Source organism: Hylobates moloch, unplaced genomic scaffold, assembly GCF_009828535.3.
Source record: "Hylobates moloch isolate HMO894 unplaced genomic scaffold, HMol_V3 SCAFFOLD_10, whole genome shotgun sequence".
In the NCBI taxonomy this organism is placed as follows: Eukaryota; Metazoa; Chordata; class Mammalia; order Primates; family Hylobatidae; genus Hylobates; species Hylobates moloch.
Window position 1 is genome coordinate 899,409 of NW_026652285.1, and position 23,470 is coordinate 922,878.

Genomic DNA, 23,470 nt, shown 5'->3' on the forward strand with positions numbered 1-23,470 from the left:
TCCATCTGAGGCCACCTCAGCCTGGACTTTGTTGTCCATATTGCTTATCAGCATTTTGCGCAAAGCCATTCAACAAGTCTCTAGGAAGTTCTAAACTTTCCCACATTTTTCTATCTTCTTCTTAGCCTTCCAAACTGTTCCAGCCTCTGCCTGTTACCCAGTTCCAAAGTCGCTTTCATATTTTCAGGTATCTTTTCAGCAATGCCCCACTCTACTGGTACCAATTTACTATATTAGTCCATTTTCACGCTGCTGTTAAAGACATACTCAAGACTGGGAAGAAAAAGAGGTTTAATGGACTTACAGTTCCACATGGCTGGGGAGGCCTCACAATTATATCAGAAGGCAAGGAGGAGCAAGTCACATCTTACATGAATGGCAACAGGCAAAGAGAGAGGTTATGCAGGGAAACTCCCATTTTTAAAACCATCAGGCATTGTGAAACTCATTCACTATCATGACAACAGTGCAGGGAATACACACTCCCATAATTAATCACCTCCCACCAGGTTCCTCCCATGACACATAGGAATCGAGGGAGTTACAATTCAAGATGAGATTTGGGTGGGGACACAGCTAAACCATATCATCATCCAATGACTATCTTCTTTCATTCAATTTGAGATCCTGGTTCTTGGTATGAAAAGTGATTTCAGTGAAACCTAGTCATATTTGCCTTATGTTATGAGATTCTGGATTTTATTTAAACCTTTTGTTTTCACTGACTTTCTCTGACACCATTCTATCAGGAGAATAGGACACTATCTTTTTACTATCAGGTGGAGACAGAAGTTCAGATTCACCATTTGGCCTCTCTTAACCCCAAGGCTTGGCCACTCCTTTTTACTGCTCTGTGCTTTCTATGTAGTTTCTACTGACATTATTGTGGGGACGGTCTTTTTAGAACTATACAGTGGTAAACGCCCCACTCTCCACTTGGTCTCCTTCAACATCACTCTAGCAAGAAGGGAGAGGGGCGCCTTGTTACTGCTGAGTGCGGATAGAAGTTCAGGCTCCTCATGTGGTCTTCATTGACACTGTAAGCAGGGAGCCTAATTACTGGGCAGTTGCAAATCCCTACTTGACCTTCTCTGAGACAATTGTTGCAGGGGTGTTGGGGTATATACCTCCTTACAGTCTTGCATGGGTAGAAGTCAAGGTTCTTCATACTGCCTTTGTTGGCATGTATGGGGATTTGACCACAGATTTTAGGGAATTTCCATTACCTATTACTTTATTTTGGACAGGAACAGAAATTCCCCTCATTTTCTTTGTTGTCTTGGTTTTAAATATATTTATTTTGGAGCATAAAACCTCAGAATATATAAGTTTATTCTTCCTCTCACACATCAAAAGTTTTCCATTTCCAATTTCTTTTTACCCCATGCATTAGATTCTTATTCCACTTACATTTGAAAACCTTAAGTGGTAGCAAAGGCTTATTAAGTGAATGGATAAATAATAAATGTATTAATACAAACGTGATGAAAATTAGAAAAATCATTCTGTTATCTTTCCCAGTCCTACAATTTGAAGAAGGTTCTTACAGTTTTTAAAAATTTATAGAATTGCATTATTTAATTGCCATAGAGCTTCAAATAGAAGTAGTACAACACAGAAAGAACTCAAGACTTGAGAGCTGCATCCTAATTATGCCACTGACTAACTAATCCTAGGAAATTCACCTCTATGAAGACTTAATTTCTACATTTACAAAATGGAAACATACATCTGTCCCTTCTTATGGATTATGAATACTTCAATGTCCCATTAAGTGGAAAGTACCAAGTAAACCAAGTTTAATAAGCGTAATAACAGGATAATCAAATTTCACACAATCTGTACTCAACAATTAGGTGCTTAGTGTGTCAGAAAGAAGAGAAATCCAATTTTTAATTGTCTCTCTAAGAATGATCAATTTTTAAATCCTAGAATATAGCCTTTAACGTAAGTGGCAGAATATCAACATAGTTTTGTAAGAGCATGATAATAAAAGTAAAACACAATAAAATTTATTAATTTTAAGTATCTTCAAGTTACTACATAACTCATCACAAGTACCTAGTGATCAGCATTCCTTAGGTTTCTTGTCTGCAGAAGTTCTAAAATAATATGGTCAGGATAAAGTCCAATGTCTTTGTATATAAATGTCTTCAAACAGCTTAGAATGAAACTCTGATTTAGGAAGAATGAATCTGAGTAGATAGCCCAACACAAATTAGGTCATAAAAATAAAACAACTGCAGGAAACTTGAAGTTGCTTGTTAAACTAGAGAAAACCATTTATTGAAATCTAATGTATGGATGTGTACCTTTAAGGTTTGTTTCTGACTTTAATTGGTGGATTACTTTAAAATTGTTTCTGTTTCTGAACAGACCATATACTGAGAAACAAAATGAAATAAGATTTTTCCTACTTCAATAGGCATGAGAAAACCTCTCTAACATTGAGTTTTAAAATAGTTCTAATGAATATAATTATAAAAATAAAGCATTCAGATTGTATCTAGTATACCTCTCTCTCAAATAACTACCATAAGAAACAAATAAATAGAACAAATGTTCTCTAATGTAAGGTGTGACAAACCGTCTTTAATGTTTCTTACCAAACTTGTATATCAAATATTAACCCATATTATAAGTATACACTTGATATTCAGAATTATTATCTAGTCTTGGCTGTGTAAGTTGTTATGTCATCTGAGGATTGTCAAAGATAAATTGCACTGGACAAGTAAACAGGCTAAGGAGATTCTTAGTCAAGACAGTTGCAGTGGGAGAGAGATTGAACTGAAACAAAAATAGGGGAGAGATTGAATTGGAACAAAAGGTGGGAAAGTTTTTAAGTGTCTGTATTAATCCATTCTTAGGCTGCTATAAAGAACTACCTGAGACTAGATAGTTTATAAAGGAAAGAGGTTTAATTGACTCACAGTTCCACAGAGCTGGGGAGGCCTCATGAAACTTACAGTCATGGTAGAAGGGAAAGCAAACACATGCTTCTTCACATGGTGGCAGGAAGGAGAAGAATGAGAGCTGAGCGAAGGGGGAAGCTCCTCATAAAACTATCAGATCTTGTGAGAACTTACTATCATGAGAATAGCATGGGGGAAACTCTCCCCATGATTCAGTTACCTCCCACTGGGTACCTCCCACGACACGTGGGGATTATGGAAACTACAATTCAAGATGAGATTTGGGTGGGAACACAGCCAAACCGTATCAGTGCTTGAGTGAAGTAGTGGAAAAAGTTAGGGCAGAGGTTGGTCAATATAATTAGGCTACCTGTCTTTGCTAATAGTAGTTTATGGAAGTCAGACTCCTACCTTGGCACAGAGATTAAGACAGAGAGGCACTATCTACCTTGGTGATTATATTTCAAAAGGATGGCTCTCAGATCCTTGAGAAAAAAATTTCCTGGATTATAAAGCTGGTAAGAAGCTGGAAGAAGATTTACATCTCAAAGGGGCAGAGAGAGAATTTACAACTGCAAATTTTCTAAAGTAAATGCTCTAAGAAAAGGGAAATCAGAGGCCTACAGTCAAAAGATAAACGTGTCTAAAGTTTAGTCAACGTAAATATTAAGGGCATCTTGGTCAGGATATTATTTATTATCTCCATACTATCTGGAAAAAAGAAGAATTCAGACTTGATTAACACTAACCCAAATTGTGTTCTGTGGGAGGCAAACTTAAGACCTATGAGATGTTTCAAAAAATATTTTATTCTCATCTAATGTAGTATTTACTCTGCTAATTCACAATGTTTGTGGGCAAATTACAGGCACTATGGAGTCCTGTAGTTTAAATAAAACAAAACAAAATAAAAACACTCTAGCCTTTCCTTAAGCCAATATTTTTCAAATCGAATACCAAATCCCTGCAAAACGTTTATGTTCCAAGAAACAGAATTAAGGACCAAATAATCCTTAATTTCCCCTTTACTTCTAAAATTCTATTATTATATGCATTTAATAGCATTATTTTCTTGCAATATAAAATTTCAATTCTGGTTTTTGTGCGTCTTTAAATTTTTGCTCCTCATCTCTGCGCTCCAATGCAAACCCCCAGACAGATTCTTTAACGCTTCAAATGATTGAGAAATCACTACAGATTTTTAAAATTCTCAAACAGACCATTTAGTATTCAAAGTTTTCTAAAACCAGTAGCTACTTGACTAATCATTACTTGTATCTTAGAACAAGTAAGAGGATTCCATAGAAGTTCAGGGGAAAAAAAAGAATCCTAAAAACCATTACTAAGCAACAACTTTTTATGTGTAAATCCTTTGATTGTTTCTTGAGAAATTTCCAAAAAAAAAAAAAAAATTGAAAGGAGGGGAGGGAGGAAGGGAGAAAGCAAAAGAAAGCTGCGCGTGTGCATTTATCTCCAAGGGTCCTTATTTCACTAATTATGTAAACAAAATTTATATGGTCTTATTTATCTTACTTTCTGAAGTATCCTGAGAGTTTTAGCCTTGTAAAATCTCAGGCAGCATTTCAGCTTCAAACTTTTTTTGAGACGGAGTCTCACTGTGTCACCCAGGCTGGAGTGCAGTGACACGATCTTGGCTCACTGCAAGCTCCGCCTCCTGGGTTCACGCCATTCTCCTGCCTCAGCCTCCCGAGTAGCTGGGACTACAGGCACCTGCCACCACACCCGGCTAATTCTTTGTATTTTTTAGTAGAGACGGGGTTTCACCATGTTAGCCAGGATGGTCTCGATCTCCTGACTTCGTGATCCGCCCGCCTCGGCCTCCCAAAGTGCTAGGATTACAGGCGTGAGCCACTGCGCCCGGCTGCTTCAAACTTCTTATTAACCATTGCAGAGGGAGGGGTTATGTACTGGGAACATTTATTTTCTTTGCTGACAAAAGTAAGTATAGAGCCAAATGACTGAAGTTAGTTGGCAAATTTCTCTCTTTGTTATAACAAATGCTAGGGAGATAGCTCTTTGAGCCACATAATTCTAATTTTGCCAATTAGTAAGGGCAAACTAAGAAGCAAACTGGTATTGGATTTTCTTGTAAATACTACAAATACATTATTCTACCACAGAACAGAAGATATTAATGTAGTGTTCCTTCAAGAAAATAATAAATTAAGGTCACCAATATCAATAAAATAACTTTTATATAATTAGCTCAGAAAGTTAGATGAAAATTTTTAAAAATGCTTTTGATTATTAAAGTATAACAATGCTGCTAAACATATCAGTTTATGTTACTATGTGCATTGGGGTTGGTATATCTAAGACTAATGATGAGCAAATAACTAAAATGACTTCTACTGTTACTTACCTCTGAACAGCGATGGTAGAAGACAAACCAAATTACTCTGTTTTTCCCTGAAAAGTTATTCATGTTTTAACTTTTAATAAGAATCCTATCCCGTAATTATAGATGTCAACAGAAATCTCATTTCCAACCATGAAAAGTGAATTTTGAGTCCCAAATATGCATTTTAGAAGTACAAACTTATGTTAAGTTTATAATGCAGTTGCCTTAGAAGGTAATAGAATATCTTAAATAATGGAAACATATATGTAAATAATACCATACTTTAAAAATCTGTTCATTTTCTTCTAGGCTCACATATTTGTCCATTTTACATCTTTAGTACTATCATGTACACAACACAACACATATTGTTGGGAAAAATGATGAATAATAACATAGTGTGCCAAATGTTCGAGAACTGACCATATCTTTTGACAATTGGAATGTATTTTCTAAAACAACCAAGAAAAAGTTATTTTCTATAAATCCTTTTGTTTATAATCTATTTTTCATTCTAAATCTCATTTTATTTAATCTATTACTCTACTCAGAAAAACCTGATTAATAATGTTATTCTACATAATATAGGATATGCATATTCATGAGCCCTCATGAATTATTTGTGAAATTGAAATGAGTAAACCTTTATCTTATAGGAAAGCAATTAAAAGTACTTGACTCACAAGATGATAAATCAAAACTGAAAATTCAGTCCTCTAAGCACATATAATTTGAAATCCTGCAATGAGAAGTAACACATCATGCTAGATTAGACTTCCCCGTGTAAAAAAGTGTATTTAAAATATTAAAGCTACTCTTTTAGATCATAAAACATTCCAATGTGGGTAAAGGTATAGCACATTTTAAAAAGCTAAGCTGATGGGTGATTTAAAGTACTTTTGGACAACATATTATCTTCTGACATACCTGCTTTCTGAAAACCTAAAAGGTTTTATGTTTGTATTGAAATGCCTAGGTGACACTGAAAACCAAGAAGATTCCTCCCTCAGGGAAGATGGGTTTAAATTTACTCAAGCTGCGTAGCAGAAATTAACAAGTGATGCAGAGCACAATTATCTTTCTATTGCATACTGTATGCTAGTTTAATAATCAAATGATATATAAAGTTGTCAAAAAGCAGTGAATTTAAAAAAAGGAATATATAATTTAAGTAAATGCACTGTAAAAAAACATTGATTATACAGCATTCTATGTGGAAAAAGCTCAAAGCTACACTGTAAGGTTAACATTTTATATAAACTAGTTTAGCAAATGGTATTCTAATAACTTCCCAACTTGGCAATATATTTTTCTTTCTTTTTCTCTCCTCATGAGTATGTACAGAGGTGATTTTTTTTAAACCTGGAAAAACATAGATTTTATATAAATGCATACTACTCCTGGGAAAACCCTTTGGGTCTTCTTATTGTCCTATTGCCAACTACATCTTAGTGATATTGCTCTATAGCATTGTCATTGTTTAATATTCTGTTTGAAATATTCTCAGATCTTCTTTCCAAGTGTTTGTGTCCATTTTAAGATACTTCCAGGATCTGAATTATGTTGTTAATTTATTTTATGTTGCCTCTTTCTTTTTTCCTAACAAACTCTTTCCTGCTCAAACCTCCTATCATCTTGAAAAACAAAAATGCTGCCTTGTTCAGAAAGCTTCATATAATGAAAGCGTATTTATTTTTACCAGCTTCATCAAGCAAGGCTTCACTAAATATCTGTGTTTTATGTGAGCACTATAGCTTAAGACGGTTTAAGACTTTTTTATTTTATAGAAATGGGAAAAGATATGAGAAATCAAGTGAAATTAGACAAACTTAAAAACACCTTGGTATATTGGGGAGATAAAAGCCTTGTAATTAGGTTCAGAATCATGGCACTACTCGGTCTTAAGAGACCTGAGTCACTAGATCTTTAAAACCTCAGTTTTGTCATTTATTAAGTGATAAACTAAAGCTTAAATAAGGCAATATATAGATAGCAATTTATATTGTAGAGTACTGTGAAATGTAAGGAAGCATTATAAGACAGAATGCGTTACTGCTAAATGACAGCTGGGATAGTGGAGCCATCTTATCTCAACACTAGATGCTGCAGATGTTGACGTTTATTCCTAGCAATTCATAGATGGATAATAAAAGAACATTAGATTCACAACATGGAAATAACTGACTAACAAGACAATAAGAAGACAGGAGACCTAGCTGCTCTTGGCTTTAGGCATGAAATTCTCACATACCTGGAAGACCAAGGCCACTTCTCCACAAATATCTAATTCTGAAAACGAATCCACTCAGCGTTTCATTATCTATTAATCAAATTTAAGTTACTTTGTACTGTTGGAGAAGAAAAATACATTTCCCCTGAGTTCATAAAATATTCTTCTCAGGAGAGAGCATTTTCTTGATGTTATAATTAATGTAGTCTGCCTGCTGTAGCTATTCAAACATTCTTTTATTCTATTTTTTGCCCCATGGCAATTCTCTGACTACTGTTTTATACATTATGCGTAAGATACATTGCATAAGACTGCCTACTCATACAAATATGGAATTTTTTTTATCATATTTGTAGCCTTACTTCATATTCTGTATCTAATTTGTCTAAACTTATGATGTAACCTCAATTTTTCTCCAAGGCATTCAACATTATTTGCAAAAAGATTCAGTTAGATTTATTGTTACAGGAACTCGCAAACTGAATAATATGAGCAAAAATAAATCATTTCAGGGTTATTTAAATCTTAGTGCATTTGCTGTATAACTGTATGTAAAGAACTGTTCTGGGGGTTGGACACACAGAGAAGTGTTGACCATCTCTGCCCATGATGAGTTTACAATCCAGTAGTTTAGACATCGTTATGGTCTGAATATTTGTGTCCCCCGCCACCAAAATTCCTGTGTTGAAAACCTCATTGCCAATGTGATGGTATTAAGAGTTGGGGGTCAAGGAGCGTGATTGGATCATGAAGGCAGAGCCCTCATGGGTGGGATTAGTGCCTTTATTGAAGAAGCCCAGAGAGCTGCCCTGTCTCTTCTGCCATGTGCAGACAGAAGGCACCATCTATGAACCAGAAAGTGGGCCATCACAAGACAGTGAATTTGTAGGTGTCTTGATCTTGAATTTCCCAATGTCCAGGCTGCAAGAAGCAGATTTCTGTTTAGCTACTCCATTTATATTTTGTTATAGCAGCCTGAATGAACTAAGACAGATATTATTGTGACTCTGAGGGAAATTGTGGAGGAAAGAAAGTGGTTTACAGAAAGATGACTCTCACTATGTTGTGTCAAATTATTTGGAGACCAGTGATACTGAAGAAAGAGAAATATGATGATGACATAGAGGGGTTTCAAAAGGTAACATTATGTCATCTGCCCATTAGATTGTTTAACGCTTATGCATTTATTTATATTTTTACCACATGACTATGTATAGATGTCAATAGAAATCTCATTTCTAACCATGAAAAGTGAATTTTGAGTCCTAAATATGCATTTTAGGAGTACAAACTTATGTTAAGTTTATAATGAATACAGTTGCCTTAGAAGGTAATAGAATATTTTAAATAATGTAAACGTATATGTAAATAATACCATCCTTTACAAATATATAAATATAAAAATACATATAAAAATACTTTAAAATGCTTTAAAAGTATTCCTACATAAAATATAGTTTTGTTTACATTTAATATTTGTGAGAGTCATCCTTATTAGTGCTGCTAGTTCTCAGCCACTCATTTTTATTTTTGTGTGATATTCCATTGTAGGATTGTCGAATGCCTGCACATATTAAAATTTGAATATTAACTATTGCCAAGTTGTTATCCAAAGTGATTGTAACAATGTTTATCTCAATTCACAGTGTATGAAGAGTTCTTATTATGCCTTAATCTTGCCGATACTTGGTATAGTCAAACACTTAATTTTGTCAATATAATGGAAATGACTTGTGAATTTCTCTTGAGTTTTTCTCTTCTGTTGGAGTTGGCAGACAGGAATCACATTTCTCTTCATACCTTTTGCTCAATTTTCTACTGGGTTGACTTTTTCTTACTAAGTTTTTTAGGAATCATTTTTACTGTATATTCTTCATACTTATGTTTTGGTGATTATACACATTGCAATATTTTTCTAGTCTGACATTTTTCCATTGTGATTTTTTTTGTACAGAAATTTAAAATCTTAATGTGTTTGAAAATTTCAGCCTTTTTAAATAATTTATTCTATTTGCATTAAGAAATGTTTTCTTAACCTGCTATCTTTTCCCAGAATACACAGTTTTGCTCTTTATATTTACATTTTTGTTGTAATATGCAGCATCAATCTAATTGTATTTTTTTATCTGAATAATACAGTCCTAAGACCATTTGCTGAGTAACCCATATTTTCCCACTAACTATAATACTATTGCTGTCATATACCAAGTTTTATAAACGTCTAGGTCATTTTCTGGGGTTTCTATTTTATTTTGTGTCATCTTATTTTTGTGTCACTTAAAACACTTTTTAAATTACTACAGATTTATAATAATCTCAGTATCTGCCACATCAATTTTGTATACTTTGTCCTATTTCAAAATATTCATGACTCAACATGCTGTCAAAATCTCAACAAAAAATTGTTGTGGGTTAAAATTTTAAATTAATTTTGAGATAATTGATATCATTATTATATTGAGACTTCTTATATATTAACACAGTATCTAATTTTTTTCTTTTCTCTTTTAGCAATATTTTATAATTTTATCCATATTTAAATCATTTATAAGATCTCTTAATAGGGTTCTTATGGTTTTTTTAAGTTTTTATTATTTCTGTGAATGAAAATTTTTAAAATCAATACACTTTACTGTAATTAGGGACCCTAAAAGCACTCTTAGTTTTTGTATGTAGATTATCTAAAAGCAATTATTTATGACTTGTATACAAATTATCTTGCATTTTTATACAGAAATTTTCATCATTTAAAAATAGAGTGGTATTACTTTCTATTATTTCCATATTTCTTATATATCCTTCTTGTCTTTTCTGTTAGCTAAACCTTTACTACAATATTGAATATTAGAAGTGATGGCAGATATATTTGTCTTATTCCAGAATAAAGGGAAATACTTCAGAGTTTTGCCATTTTGTCCGTATTTGCTATCATTTTCCTCCTACAGAAATCCTCTATCAGGTTAAAAACTAAAATTATTTTTTTCCTATTTCCTGTTTGTTAGGAATTTTTACTGAATAATTTTTCTGCATCTAAATAGGTAGTATGTTTTCTTGTTTCTACTATTTAATGTGGTGCTAATATGAAAATAGATTTGCTAAGATTCAAAGACCTTTATATTTCTTGAATAAATCTTGTTTATCAGAATGTGTTTCGTTGTTAGCACATGCAGAAACAACATACACGCATGCACACACACATACACACACACACACACCCTGCAATAATCTCCAAACAATTTCTTAAAATCCATGTGTAGAAGAAGAAAAATGAGAAAACAGGCTTAGTGTCATCCATAATCACATAGAACAATCACATTGCTCGAACTGAGAATAACACTTAAAATTCCCTGGATCTCAAGTGTTTAAAAAATTATGGATTTATTTTGTTAAATTAAATTTGTCCTAAGGCTGCGTTTGTACTTTGAATCCCTACAGAGTAAACTGTAAACTAACTTAGTATGTAAAGAAACTGCAACCTTAATAAGACTGTATTTTTTTTTTTTTTTTTTTGAGACGGAGTCTCGCTCTGTCGCCCAGGCTGGAGTGCAGTGGCATGATCTCAGCTCACTGCAAGCTCCACCTCCCAGGTTCCCGCCATTCTCCTGCCTCAACCTCCTGAGTAGATGGGACTACAGGCGCCCGCCACCACGCCCAGCTAATTTTTTTTTTTTGTATTTTTAGTAGAGACGGGGTTTCACCGTGTTAGCCAGGATGGTCTCGATCTCCTGACCTCGTGATCCACCCGCCTCGGCCTCCCAAAGTGCTGGGATTACAGGCGTGAGCCACCACGCCCGGCCAAAACTACATTCTTGTAACAAATAGCTGAGTCTCAGTCAATTACAGTAGCCAAGCTTCAGCCAATCACAGGCTGCCAACTCATCAGACAATGTTCACAGAAAGCAAATGCCTCATCACACCATGTCCAATAAATGCAAATGCCCATCTGTAGCCAATCAAGCTATTTCTGTACATCACTTCCTTTTGTTGTCTATAAATACTGTCCTGCCCATGTTGCTGAGTGGAGCTCTCTGAATCTCTTTTTGTTCTGAGGCTGCCCAGTTCATGAAACTGTCCTTGCTCAAATAAACTCTGCTAAATTTAATTTGTTTTAATAGTTCTTAACCAGAGATTTTATTCTAACACAACACATAGTGAAATAATATGGCCCAAATAGTTTACCACATGGGCAATTCACGTATTTGGATTAAAGTACACATACTCAGTTTAAAAAGGGAAAGAAAAAGAAAATATTTTGAATTGTGTGGTGAATTCTTCGCATGAGGCTATTCAATAAATATATTCCCTAAAACAAACATGATGGGAAATGCTAATGTCCTAGTCAATTTCCCCAGTCTCATAGTCTATGCATCTTACTACATTAAATTGTGTTTAAATATATGTATTTTTCATAAAACATGGCCCCAAGTCAAATGCATCATCCAGTGCCCAAAGAGGCGAAACTTTTTTCTCCAGTACTAGGGGAAAAATTGACTAGGCTGGGCATATTTTAAGGTGGACTGTTGAACTACATTTTTGTATCTTTCTAATGGGTATTTAAGGATAAGTTTTACAGCTGAGTTTTCAACATATGGAATGGTTTTAGAATCTTATGAAATGGGAGAGTTCTCTTATCCCCCTCGCAGGGTGTGCGACAGGGGTGTGGCTCGCTTCTTTGGTGCCTCCACTGCTCAACCCTAGGGGAGCATGCAGACGGGAGGGTGCAGAGGTCGTGGGGAGCATTTTTGGGTTCTGACCCCATGGCAGCATCTAGGGGTGTGTTTACAACTCCCAAAGCCTAAGTGAGCCTGTGTTACAGTGTGCTCTTTCAGCTTTGCTGTCTGCCGGCAGCTTGTGTTAATCAGCTCAGTTAGTTAGACCTTCTGCCTTATTACAAGGACAGAGGGCTTTCTGTATCCCGGGTTCTTGCCCTAGTGTACTGGAAAAATCGGATCACATGTGGGCTTGGAAGATGAGTGCAAGTTTTTACTGAGTGGTGGAATTAGCTCTCAGCAACATGGTTGGCGAGTCAGAAGGGGGATGGAGTGGGAAGACTGTCTTCCCCAGGAGTCGGGCAGCCCAGCGGCCAGACTCTCCCCTGATCGCCCCTGGCCGAACTGCTCTCTGTGTCCACGTGGTTCCGCCATCGCTGGTCTGCCAGTGTCTGCTGGTGTCCCTCAGTGTGTTCTCCTCCTCTAGAGGTCCAGCCAACTTGTATGTGTGCCTGCTGAGGTCTCTTGGGCACAGGATGTGGGGGCATGACAGGCCAGAGTGGTCTTGGTAAATGCAACATTTGATCCCGAAAACCCAGAGTGCATGTTCTCACTTCGATCCATGGGCACAGGCCGGAGGGTGGAGCCCTTGCCAGGGACCCCCCCCTTCTCTACTCAGCACTTCCCTGTCCCCCTCCCATATCACCTACACAGTGACTTTAGCATTAGAACCACCTGAAAGGCTTGTTAAACTACAGATTGCTGAGCCCCATCCCCAGATATTCTGATTCAGAAAATCTGGTGTGGGGCCTCAGTTCCAAAGTGATTCTAGGACCTTCTAACAAGTTTCCAGATGATATGTCTGTTGCTTGCCTGAGGACCATCGTCTAGGATAACCGCCGACTTTAAAAAAGGGTTTAAGTTTTCTTTGGATCCAGGCAAGCTCAATTTCCACTGAATGTTGACGGTGTCTGTTTCTTTGGGTGGGGAGGTAAGAAGCAAGGGGAGCAATTTAGCATGTTTTATTAACTGTCACATGATAGGTGTTTTAAGAATAAACTGGGGATTGAAATTATTCGAATTCACCTATAGCCAATATTCTTTAGTGCCTACTACAAAATTTTAATAAACTTCCTAGCCATCAACTGCTGAAAGTCTTATCTTTCTTGTAGCTTATAATTAACAGTTTAAGATAATGTTATCAACCAGGGATTGTTGACGCATTTCCTTTCCCCATAGTTAAAAGACATAGAGCAAAACCATTCTTTTGACAATTTAACATTTTGGCTCAGCAATTCTTGACTTTTGTTTTGCATTCGGAGGCAATGATATAACCTCTTTGCTGTGGCATGTCAGTTTTTCTGAGTTATCCTTGCCAGAATGCATTTCCAGGTTTTGATGAAAGATTTGCTTTTGAAATCAGTTATCTTTCTTCTTGCTTATTTTTTTCAAGACAGAAATACCTCTTTATAAATAAATAAATAAACCATCAGAATTTTATCACAATCTGAAAAGGTCATAGAGAAATCTGAAGAAAGTGTTTAAGGATTCATCATACCATTAAGGTATCTCCAGTCCAGCATCTTGCGGATTCCTTTAAGAGGAACTTTTATGGTCAAATGACGTCTGGTCCATAAACCATTTTTCTTATCCCGAAGGTTGTGGAAACACAAAAGTTTATACAAAAGAACAAATATTTTGTTTCTTTGATAAAGTCATGGACTGCAAAATACCATCTGGCTTATATAATTGCTTGAAATCTCATTAAATGTTAAACAGATAAAGTATTTCAAATAAATTAATAAAAAGCTCTAGTTTCTAATTTAGAAAACATCAGTCTGAAATTTGTAATGATGAACTGATTAACAGAAGACAATTTTAAGCAGATATATGTGACATCTATAGCTATGGTCTGAATATTACAAAAATGAATTCTCTCTTCTTTCCCCTAGCCTAAGTTTTTTTTTTTTTTTCTGAATATGCATATGCTCTATCTAAAGTTCCCAGTAAATGTTTGTGGAGTAGATGAGACAAACAGTACCACTAAAAAGCCTCTGGACATTGGTAAATATTAAGCTTGATAAGTTGCAAAGATTTCATTTTTACTTAAACCAACTTTCACCAAATAGTCCCTTCTGGGAGGCTTTCATACTCAGCCTGCTGAAAAATTTTGAATTGATAGTGGGTTTTATTTGTTTATTTTGCATCTTTTTCTACTGAAAATGTACTTATTCACTTGGGAAAGTTAACCATTCATTTGGAAAAAAACAAAACAAAACAAAACAAACAAAAAAAACAATGTGACTGCATCTACCCAAAGCTAGATACATATGCTTACTGCCTTGTCATTCAGTGCAAAGTAGTTTCCATAACAACCGTTATATCAACTGAATGCAAAGAGTCCTATTTTTTTCTAGGCCATGAAAGCAACTTTCTAAAGGAGAACACATGTTAATATCTTCTCCTCACTATATTACCCTATCAAACTATTTGGTGAAAAGCACCCTGTCTCTATAAGTTAACATTTCTGCTGGATATCTCTTTCAGAATTCACATTTTCCCTTATTCCTTTGTTTAAGTATAGTGTGGCAACTTCTTCTGCTGGGTCTGAAATCCCCCTTGTCAGAGGTCAGCTCTGGTTCAATCTCTGGTGAGGAAAGCAAAGTCAATTAGCAGTCTGGGCTCCAGACAGAGATTTTCTAAGCAATCTTTTTGTTTATAGCTCCGGTTCCAACCACATCCAAGACTTCAGAAGTACCTAGCAACTCCAATTCTTAAATTTTTCCTAGGATGCTCCAATGTGAGTTTCTCAGAACTACAAGCATTGCATTTTTAACAACTGTCTTCTCTTAAATCATTTGCCAGCCTTCTAAGTCCTTCCATCTTCATATATTGTCTTTTAGATTTACAAATATTATCTGATTTTACAAAGACACACTTCCTATTTATCATTCTTGTTCAGTTTGGGTAATTTTGGGGAGAAAGTTGTGAAAATGTCTTTTTTTTTTTTTTTTTTTTTACCGTCTTGAAACCACAAGTCCTAAATATTCAAATGAAATAAACATGGAATTTTTGCCCTCTACCTTATAAAAGTAGTAAATTTAATAATAAGTTCTCATGACGTATTTAAACTATTTTGTTGCAGAAATTTGGGGTTAAAATCATAGTGATTCTGTAAATTAAATTGATTTATACTTATGCTTGTTCTCTAAGAAGGTTCTTAGTTGGATGTAGCTCCTATTCCATACCACCTTCATCCTAGCTTTCAAATCTACCATCAGAACAACCTAGATTTATTGGCTCATTAAAAAAAAAAAAAAAGAAGATTGTATTTGCTGTGTATGGCAAACAAGGGAACAAAGACAGAAATTTTAAAAAGTAAAGAAAGAGAAACAATGGCAACTTTCAGCACATTATCAAAATCATATACTTTTAGGTAATAGGGAATTCCAATTTCTGAAGCTTGAACCAAAATTTAATGGCTAAGAAAGAAAAAGATAAAACTGGGTTAAATTCTGTTGTTAGAATTAAATCATAGTCGGTGGAACAGCTCACACCTGTAATCCCAGCACTTTGGGAGGCTGAGGCAGGAGGACCACTTGGGCCCAGGAGTTTGAGATCAGCCTGTGCAACATAATGAGACCTGTCTCTACACAAAATAAAAAATTAGCCAGGCATGCTGATGCATTCCTGTAGTCTCAGCTTCTTATGGGGCTGAGGAGGGAGGATGGCTTGAGCCTGGGAGGTTGAGGCTGCAGTGAGCCCTGTTTATGCCACTGCACTCCAGCCTGGGTGACAAAGTGAGATCATGTCTCAAAAAAAAAAAAAAAAAAAGAGGTGGGGGAAGGTGGGGGGCAAGAAACAGATTTTGTTCGATTCTGATCTGTTAGAGCTCTAGAGATTAGTGGGCAAAACCAAATTGTGAATACCAACAATCAAATAAGAAGACTTCCTTCTTTGTGATGTTGGTGTTTTTAATTTGTTTACAGCTAACTTTAATTTCAACGTTTCAAGATCCTGGAACTGATAAACAAAAGGTCAAGCCCAGGACACACTTCTCAGAGTCCCTACGTGCTATTGTTTTATTTAACGTTGCATAAAAACACACCTGAATGAGCTGCAGGAATCAAGCTTTAGCTCCCTTTGCAAGATGACAATCTCTGGCCTTGAGAAGACTTATGATTTTCTCCTTATATGGCTCGAGACAAAAGCATAACACAGGAACAGCTTGGAAACCTGAAGATGAAAGCTAACTGCGTGAATGAAGTGTTGCTGCCTTAGACAAGATAATCTGCCCATCAAAGCAAAAAAGCATAATTCAGTATGCCTGGGATGTCTCCGTATCCAAGGAAAGAAAAGGATCTGAAAGAAATTGTTGACATTCTGACTACTTAAAGTAGACGCCTTGTTAAATGAGATTCTGCTGAGACTAGGATGCTCTGTATGTGCCTATCAGTTCAAAAATATAATGAAAGGAAAGTGCTCTGTGTTTCCTGTTGACTTTCATACCCAAAGATCAATTTAATGGAAAATAAAAAGCTTCCATTCATGGGTTACGTCTTTGTATTAAAAGGGATTAAATAAAGAAATTTGGAACTTTAGGAGCTATTAGCATTATTATGTGTGTGAAGAAACAGTGAGTCCCCAATTCACTCCTCACTTTAACTGAGGGTTCCTTTCTTTCCCATTAAATGCCAAAGTCATTAATTCATTTTGTATTGAGCATAAGATCTGAATTTCAGTTAGCATAGAAAAAAATGATAAATCTCTTGAAATCTCATAAAATGTTAGGAAGTTGGGGGAAAGCAAAAGCAGCTATAATTTTTAGATATTCATTCAAAAATATATGTTATTGAGGCTACTGTCTATTTTCACATAGTATCTAATTTTTAACATTATTCTTTTATTCTATGTGTATTCTGATGAGTCTTCACTAACTTATGGTATTATGGAGCATAACGTAGGTTAAAATACTGTTGACAAAGAGTCAAACTCTGTAAAATATTTGAAGAGATTTATTCTGAGCCAAATATGAGTGACCATGGCCTGTGACACAACCCTCAGGAGGTCCTGAGAACATGTGCCCAAGGTGGTAGGGGTACAGCTTGGTTTTATATATTTCAGGGAGACATGAGACATCAATTAAATACATTTAAGAAATACGTGGTTTGGTTCAGAAAGGCGGGACAACTCAAAGCGGCAGGTTCCAGGCTATAGATAAATTTAAACATTTTCTGGTTGACAATTGCTTGAGTTTATCTGAAGACCTGAGATCAATGAAAAGGAATGTTCAGGTTAAGATAAAAAACTGTGGAGACCAAGTTTTATTGTGCAGAGGAATTTCTCAGATAACAGACTTCAGAGAGAGACCATGTTGTAAAATATTTCTTATCGAACCTAAAAGGGTACCTGTCTTAGCTGATGATCTCCTGAATCTGGAAAGAAAGGAAGGAAAACAAAGGGGAAAGGGGATTCTCTATAGGATGTGGATTTTTCCCACAAGAGGCTTTGCCAGGCAATTTCAAGATATGGCAAGGAAATATATTTTGGGGTTAAATTTTTTTCCTTGTCTCATAATGCTATGCCAGAGTCAGATTAAAAAGTAAGTCATGATATATAGGGTCAAATAAAACCCATCAGATGAGAATTCATGGTTTGTAGGGCATGACTTACTAGACCCCTTAGGTAGGAATTTGGGCAAGTTTAAAAAATCAGAGCTTAGTCCTCAATACCTATCTTAATTTCCTCATACAAACATTGCTGTATCCTTTCTCTCTTTTTTTCTTTTCTTTTCTTTTCTTTTTTTTTTTTTTGAGACAGGGTCTCGTTCTCTTCCCCAGGCCAGAGTGCAGTGGTGTAATCAAGTCTCACTGCAGTCTTGACTCCCTGGGCTCAAGTGATCCTCCCACCTTAGCCTCCCTAGTACCTAGGACCATAGCCATACACCACCACTTATTAGCCTCTCCTGGCTAATTTTTAAATTTTTTGTAGAGATAGGGATCTCACCATGTTGCTCAAGCTAGACATAGTTTAATAAACTGCAGGTGTCAGAAAAGAGAACTAAGAAATTTTGATAATTTCATATCAATTAAGAAGATAACATGTTTCAAGAAATACTATTTGATCCACTATGTGTATAAGTGTCTGCTGTTAGCCACGATTCATTGGGATCTTATTGCATATCTCAGATGTCCATATCTCATATCTCACCGAGAGTACCCTTCAGTTTCCCTTATGTTGGTTAAGGTATATTTCTCAACCTCTTTACCAGACCACACCGTCCCAGAAAGCAGAATCCTAATTTGTTTCTTCTTGGTGGCTACTAATTTTCTACCATAGTACCCAGCACCTAGCATTCACTCAATTGTGTTTGTGAAATACATAAGTGATTTTTATTTAAGCTCATTTATTTTTAAAGTACTTTTCTAAAAACATGTCTTTTAAAAAAATCCATTGCCAAAGGGCAAAAAAATTTAAAGTTTCTTTGGTTACCTTGGCGGATCATCTAGATGATGTGCATCAATGTCATCTTTTTGTTATACTCATTAACGCGGTTGTTCTTAGCATGAATTATTATTTTTTTTTACTTATTACTTTTAGCATGTTAAACAATCACATCAAAAAAGTATACAGATAAAAAATGTCATAAATGACATAAGAAAATAGTGCTTGTGTGTATATATATACTTTTTGCATATATATATATAAAAATCTATAGTATTTACCACTGTTGATATATATATTTTGGAGCAGCTCAGATACTGCTATTATAAACTAAATTGTACGGCTTGGTTTATTACAAGTCGCAGAATTATGGTTATATAATGGGAATTAATATCCTCAGCTACATATTTATATACATTTATTTCTGAGCTTCCACCTGATCTGAATCGAGAGCCCACTTATTTCATCAGAATTTTCTTTGCGTTTCAATGTAGTGTTTAGCTTTAATACACTGCACTTGTTTTGCCATTTAATAACATCATTACCAAGTTGATTAAAATTACATTAGACTCATTACATACATAAAAAATACTGTCACATTCACTAGCTAAACAAATGTTACTTTCATTTTAAAAGACATACTTTTGTACCTTGAAAGTTTAAAGCCCCACCTTGCAACAGGAAGAAACATCAATGCCGGGTTTTCTACTATTCAAATATAAGCAATGTTGAAAACAAGCTCCCCAGTTAAACACGAAGTCATACTCTCTTGGAGTGCCTAAATCTTTGTCAGTGTTTTGGTATGTGTAGTGTAACAGAATATTATTTAAAGACATCACTAATTTTTTTTAAACCAAGAACTTGGATTTGTTTCAATGAAAAAAAAAAAAAGATTTTCAGAAGCATGAAATCACACTGTATTTTTTAAAAGATCAAAATCCTAGACTCCTATGAAAAACTAGGATCATTTTTATAATTTTAACATGGACAAGGTAATGGCCTAATGAGGTGCATCAATATCCATCGACTACATTCCATAAAGAGGTCAGAAATGGATTGTGTAAATGGCCACCCTGGGACCTTCGTGGGGAGAAGCTACGTGAGTCGGGGCAGAAGAAAGAAGTAACCACACTGCTAATCCAGTTAGTGTGGCTGCCCCACATGAGTACTGTGAGCACTGAGGGATCAGTAAGCTGCAACTTCTCCTGCTCTGAGATTCGCAAGAGTCAGACCAGAACAAAGGGCATAAACGCACTAAGACCAATCTCTTAGTATGTGGATATGATACGCACTGCTGCACCTTTGGCGGTAAACTTATTTTAAGTGCCCCGATTTTTAAGCACCATGAAGTGGTTAGCCTTTCTCTGCAATGTCTTTAATTTTCAGATTGAAAGAAAATGGCAACGGCTGAAGGAGAATGATGAGTATTCTGTAAGACTGCAATTAATAAAGTCAGAACAAACTCTTCAGTCAGTTTAGGACCCAGGTTACAAATATGAGAGGGAAGAAGAAAAACTGGACTAAAAGACAAGGAAAACAAGAATTACATATTATTCCATGGATCTGGATTAAAAGTAGTTTTTTAAAAAACGTTTCTTTAGCTCTGTGTTCAAACGTGTATGAATAGATGCCTATACCTATTAAAAGACACATACACTACATATAGCGTTAAAAATATCTATTCTACAGTTTTTTCAGTACTTTGTAACATTAGTCAAAATAGAATGAGCCAACAGAGTAAAAATGTTCAGGTTTTGGAGAAAAACATAAACGGAACTGAGTAATAAATTACCATTGTGCGTGCATCCCTAAATGCTATTGCTATGTTTCCGGGTTAAATTCTAACAGGTCAGTGATGATGCAATTGAAATGCTCATCTTAAGCAGCATCTACGTGGGGCTGAAGACATTTCCCTGTACTCTTATTACTGACAGACAGGAGAGATGCGCGAATTGTTTACAATAGTATAAATACTGCTTTGGCAATTATGAACATAGCAATGTAGGTTTCATGTGGTTTCTCTCGTCTTTAGCAAGTACACATCACATCTCACAGCAACACTGACTCTTGGATGGAAAGCCCGTCCCTATTCCTGTAGTGGTAGACTGGAGGCGGGGGCCCTGAATATGGATACCCAGATGGACTGGCATCTTCTGCAGCAGGTGAAGCTTTATACCTCAGGGGACTATCTACAGAAACTGCAAGGAGGCCATGGTCCTGAAAGGGTGCGTGTTGAAAGGCTGAGTATTTTGGTAAATTGCCACGTCTAGCATCTCAGGTCCATGATTGTCCCTGCGTCTCAGGTCTGTATGTATAACTAACTTCTGACCATGTTCTGTTATCTGGCAAATAATCTACTGGCGGAATGATCAATTTTCCATTCTTTGGTGACCCTGAATTGCCCGAATATCCCCCAGCACCAGTGTCAACAGGGAGGACTTCTATTCGACTAGACGGCAGTACAAGGGGGCTTGGGCGGCTGTAAGATTTCTCCAGAGAAGCACTGACGGAAAGAGTAGAACCATGAGGTCTCCTGGAAGGATTCAGCTGAGTCCCAGGGCTAAACTGTGGAGAAGCAAAGCTGCTGTCGGCAGTAGGGAAGTGTTTGGGAAGGTTTCCGTGGCAAACGTGGGGATTGCTGTAGGAGGGGGGATGAGCTAGCTCTCGGGCTTCCCCATCTAGCTGGGACGGATATCGTGCATGACTTGGAGGCTGTACTTTAAAAGCAAACTTGTTGGATACTTTTGATGGACTGCAACTTGGCTCAGCGTGCTTTCTCGGGCTGGGAGGGTAAAGGGCATGCCGTGGGCTCTGGGGTAAGCCCTTTGCAGCGCCTCCTCCACGGAAGCGCCGCTGTCCCGCTCCGGGCCCGGCCCGTTGTCGCACTGCGATGCAGTGGAGCCCCGCTTCCCGTCCTCAGCATCCAGGGCCTTCATCTTTGGCCGCACGTTTGACACCCGCACCTCGGCAGGGCCTGGGGCGGTGAGTGCGAGCGTGGGGTGCGCTGCTCGACCTTTGCCTTCCATGGTGTATTTGGCAGTTTCTCTCCGTAGCTGAGACGTCTGACGGTTTATTCCATTTGGGCACAAATTCCTTCCTGACATTTGAAGCGGCGTTGCTATTTTGGTTGGCAGCTGCGTGATTATATTGCCTGGAACTGTCCTGTGGACCTGATGGGAGTTTTCTTTGAACATCTGCCTCATCTTTAAGCTTTTTGCTCTCCTCCTCCACCGATTTCCGTCTTGGCGGCTGCGCTCTCTCGGGCCTCCCGGTCCTGCTCTGGGGGTGCGGGGAGTGCTCGTGCCTCCTGTGGGGCGCCCCGCTCTCCCTCCTGCCGCTGGCCCGCGGGCTCGGCCGGCCCACGCTCCTCTGTCCGTTGCTCAAGTGATGGACGCCCCAAGACTGAAGTTCAGGTGGAAGCTGCCCCAAGGGCTTCTTTGGATATTCATCCTCTTTACCAGGTTCTGGAAGGTCTAACTTTGCCCGCATTAGTTATGCCATAGAAATCTGAAGTTGCTCTGTCACAAAATCATCTTCAAAGAAAAAATCCTTTGCCAGGGTCTCCTGAAAAAATTCTACAAGTTCTTCCATGGACAATTTCATTAGATGTTTTTTGTGTAATTTTAAGATTGTGTAAGACATAGCAGTAAGAACTCGTTCTCCTTCAAAGATGTAGATATCCCATATTCTGAGGTTTAGTGTAAAGGGAGTACGATTAAGGAAACACTGAAAAACCATTTCATTGTGTAAAAACTTGTGTAGATTTCTTGAGAATCCAAGTGTTACTTAAGCTTGGACAGACATTTGTTCAGTATTTTTTCATGATGTTCTTGAAACCTCAAGAGTTTAGGAAAACCTTGGACAAAAAAGCCATGCATGGCACGTTTAGGGCCTGAGAAGAGTTTGACCAGGGCCCAGAAGGCGTCTTCCTCGTTCATATACATGAGGAGTAAAGCTGTGATCTGGCTCATCCCCTGACAATACCCGACTTCCGTATTATAAATAGAATAGGCAGCAAAAACATGGAATAAGGACTGTTGCTTAACACCATATCTGTCTGTAAACCTAATGTGGTCCCGAAATGTGCGGTTGACATCCAGGTCTATTTGTCTGATGTCAGGTGAACAGCCCCGTGCTCTGTGTTTTAATTTACTATACAGGTCCCTTGTTTCTTCTTTCATTTTAGGGATCTCAAGAAGGAGGGCCCAGACCTCACCTCTGAGCTGGAGTGGTATTCCTTTGTAAATTCGCCTATGAAATTTTTCAGCGTTCTTGTATTTTTCCCTTCCTTTCAGCATTTTCAGCCATTTGGTAGTTCTTTCCATTTCCAGGCGCTTTTGCCGTTCCACAGCCGCATTATGACCTGGGAGCTCCACCTCATATAAAAAGCCAACTCTATCCATGACTTTGTAAACAAGGTAATCAGCATCTTCCCAAGGTTCCATCTCTGCACCTTCTCGTCCTCTGTCATATTTAGCAACTATTTCAGCTCGCTCCTGGGCAAGTTTGAGTGCTACATCCTGGGCTGAATTCATGACTGCAAATGGCTCTGAATGTTGTCCCAATCAGATATTAAACCAAAATCTGCTGTCTAAGGTTTCTCAGAGGAATACATGTCCTCAGTACGGTCCCGACTGCGAGGCTGTGGGCAGCGGGCAGAGCGGGCGGTCCCGGGCGGCCGGGCAGGTCCTGCGCGGCGCGGCGGCGGCTACCACAGTGCCCTCAGCCCCATTGTTTCCCTTCCAAGAGGATCCCGGCAAAGCCGAGCCCGGGAACCAGGAAGTTCCCCGGCGCGACACCTCCTGGCGCC

At 37.3% G+C, this 23,470-nt stretch overlaps 1 protein-coding gene across 1 annotated transcript; it reads right to left on the reverse strand.

Annotated features, from left to right (window-relative positions):
- Positions 1 to 18,885: 18,885 nt before the first annotated feature.
- LOC116474366 (USP6 N-terminal-like protein) lies at positions 18,886 to 23,391 on the reverse strand. The gene is given in 4 exon segments (XM_032761030.2): positions 18,886 to 21,476; positions 21,479 to 21,701; positions 21,703 to 22,388; positions 22,391 to 23,391. Coding segments are annotated over 4 exon segments (2,481 nt in total). The 5' UTR covers positions 23,196 to 23,391; the 3' UTR covers positions 18,886 to 20,709.
- Positions 23,392 to 23,470: the final 79 nt, after the last annotated feature.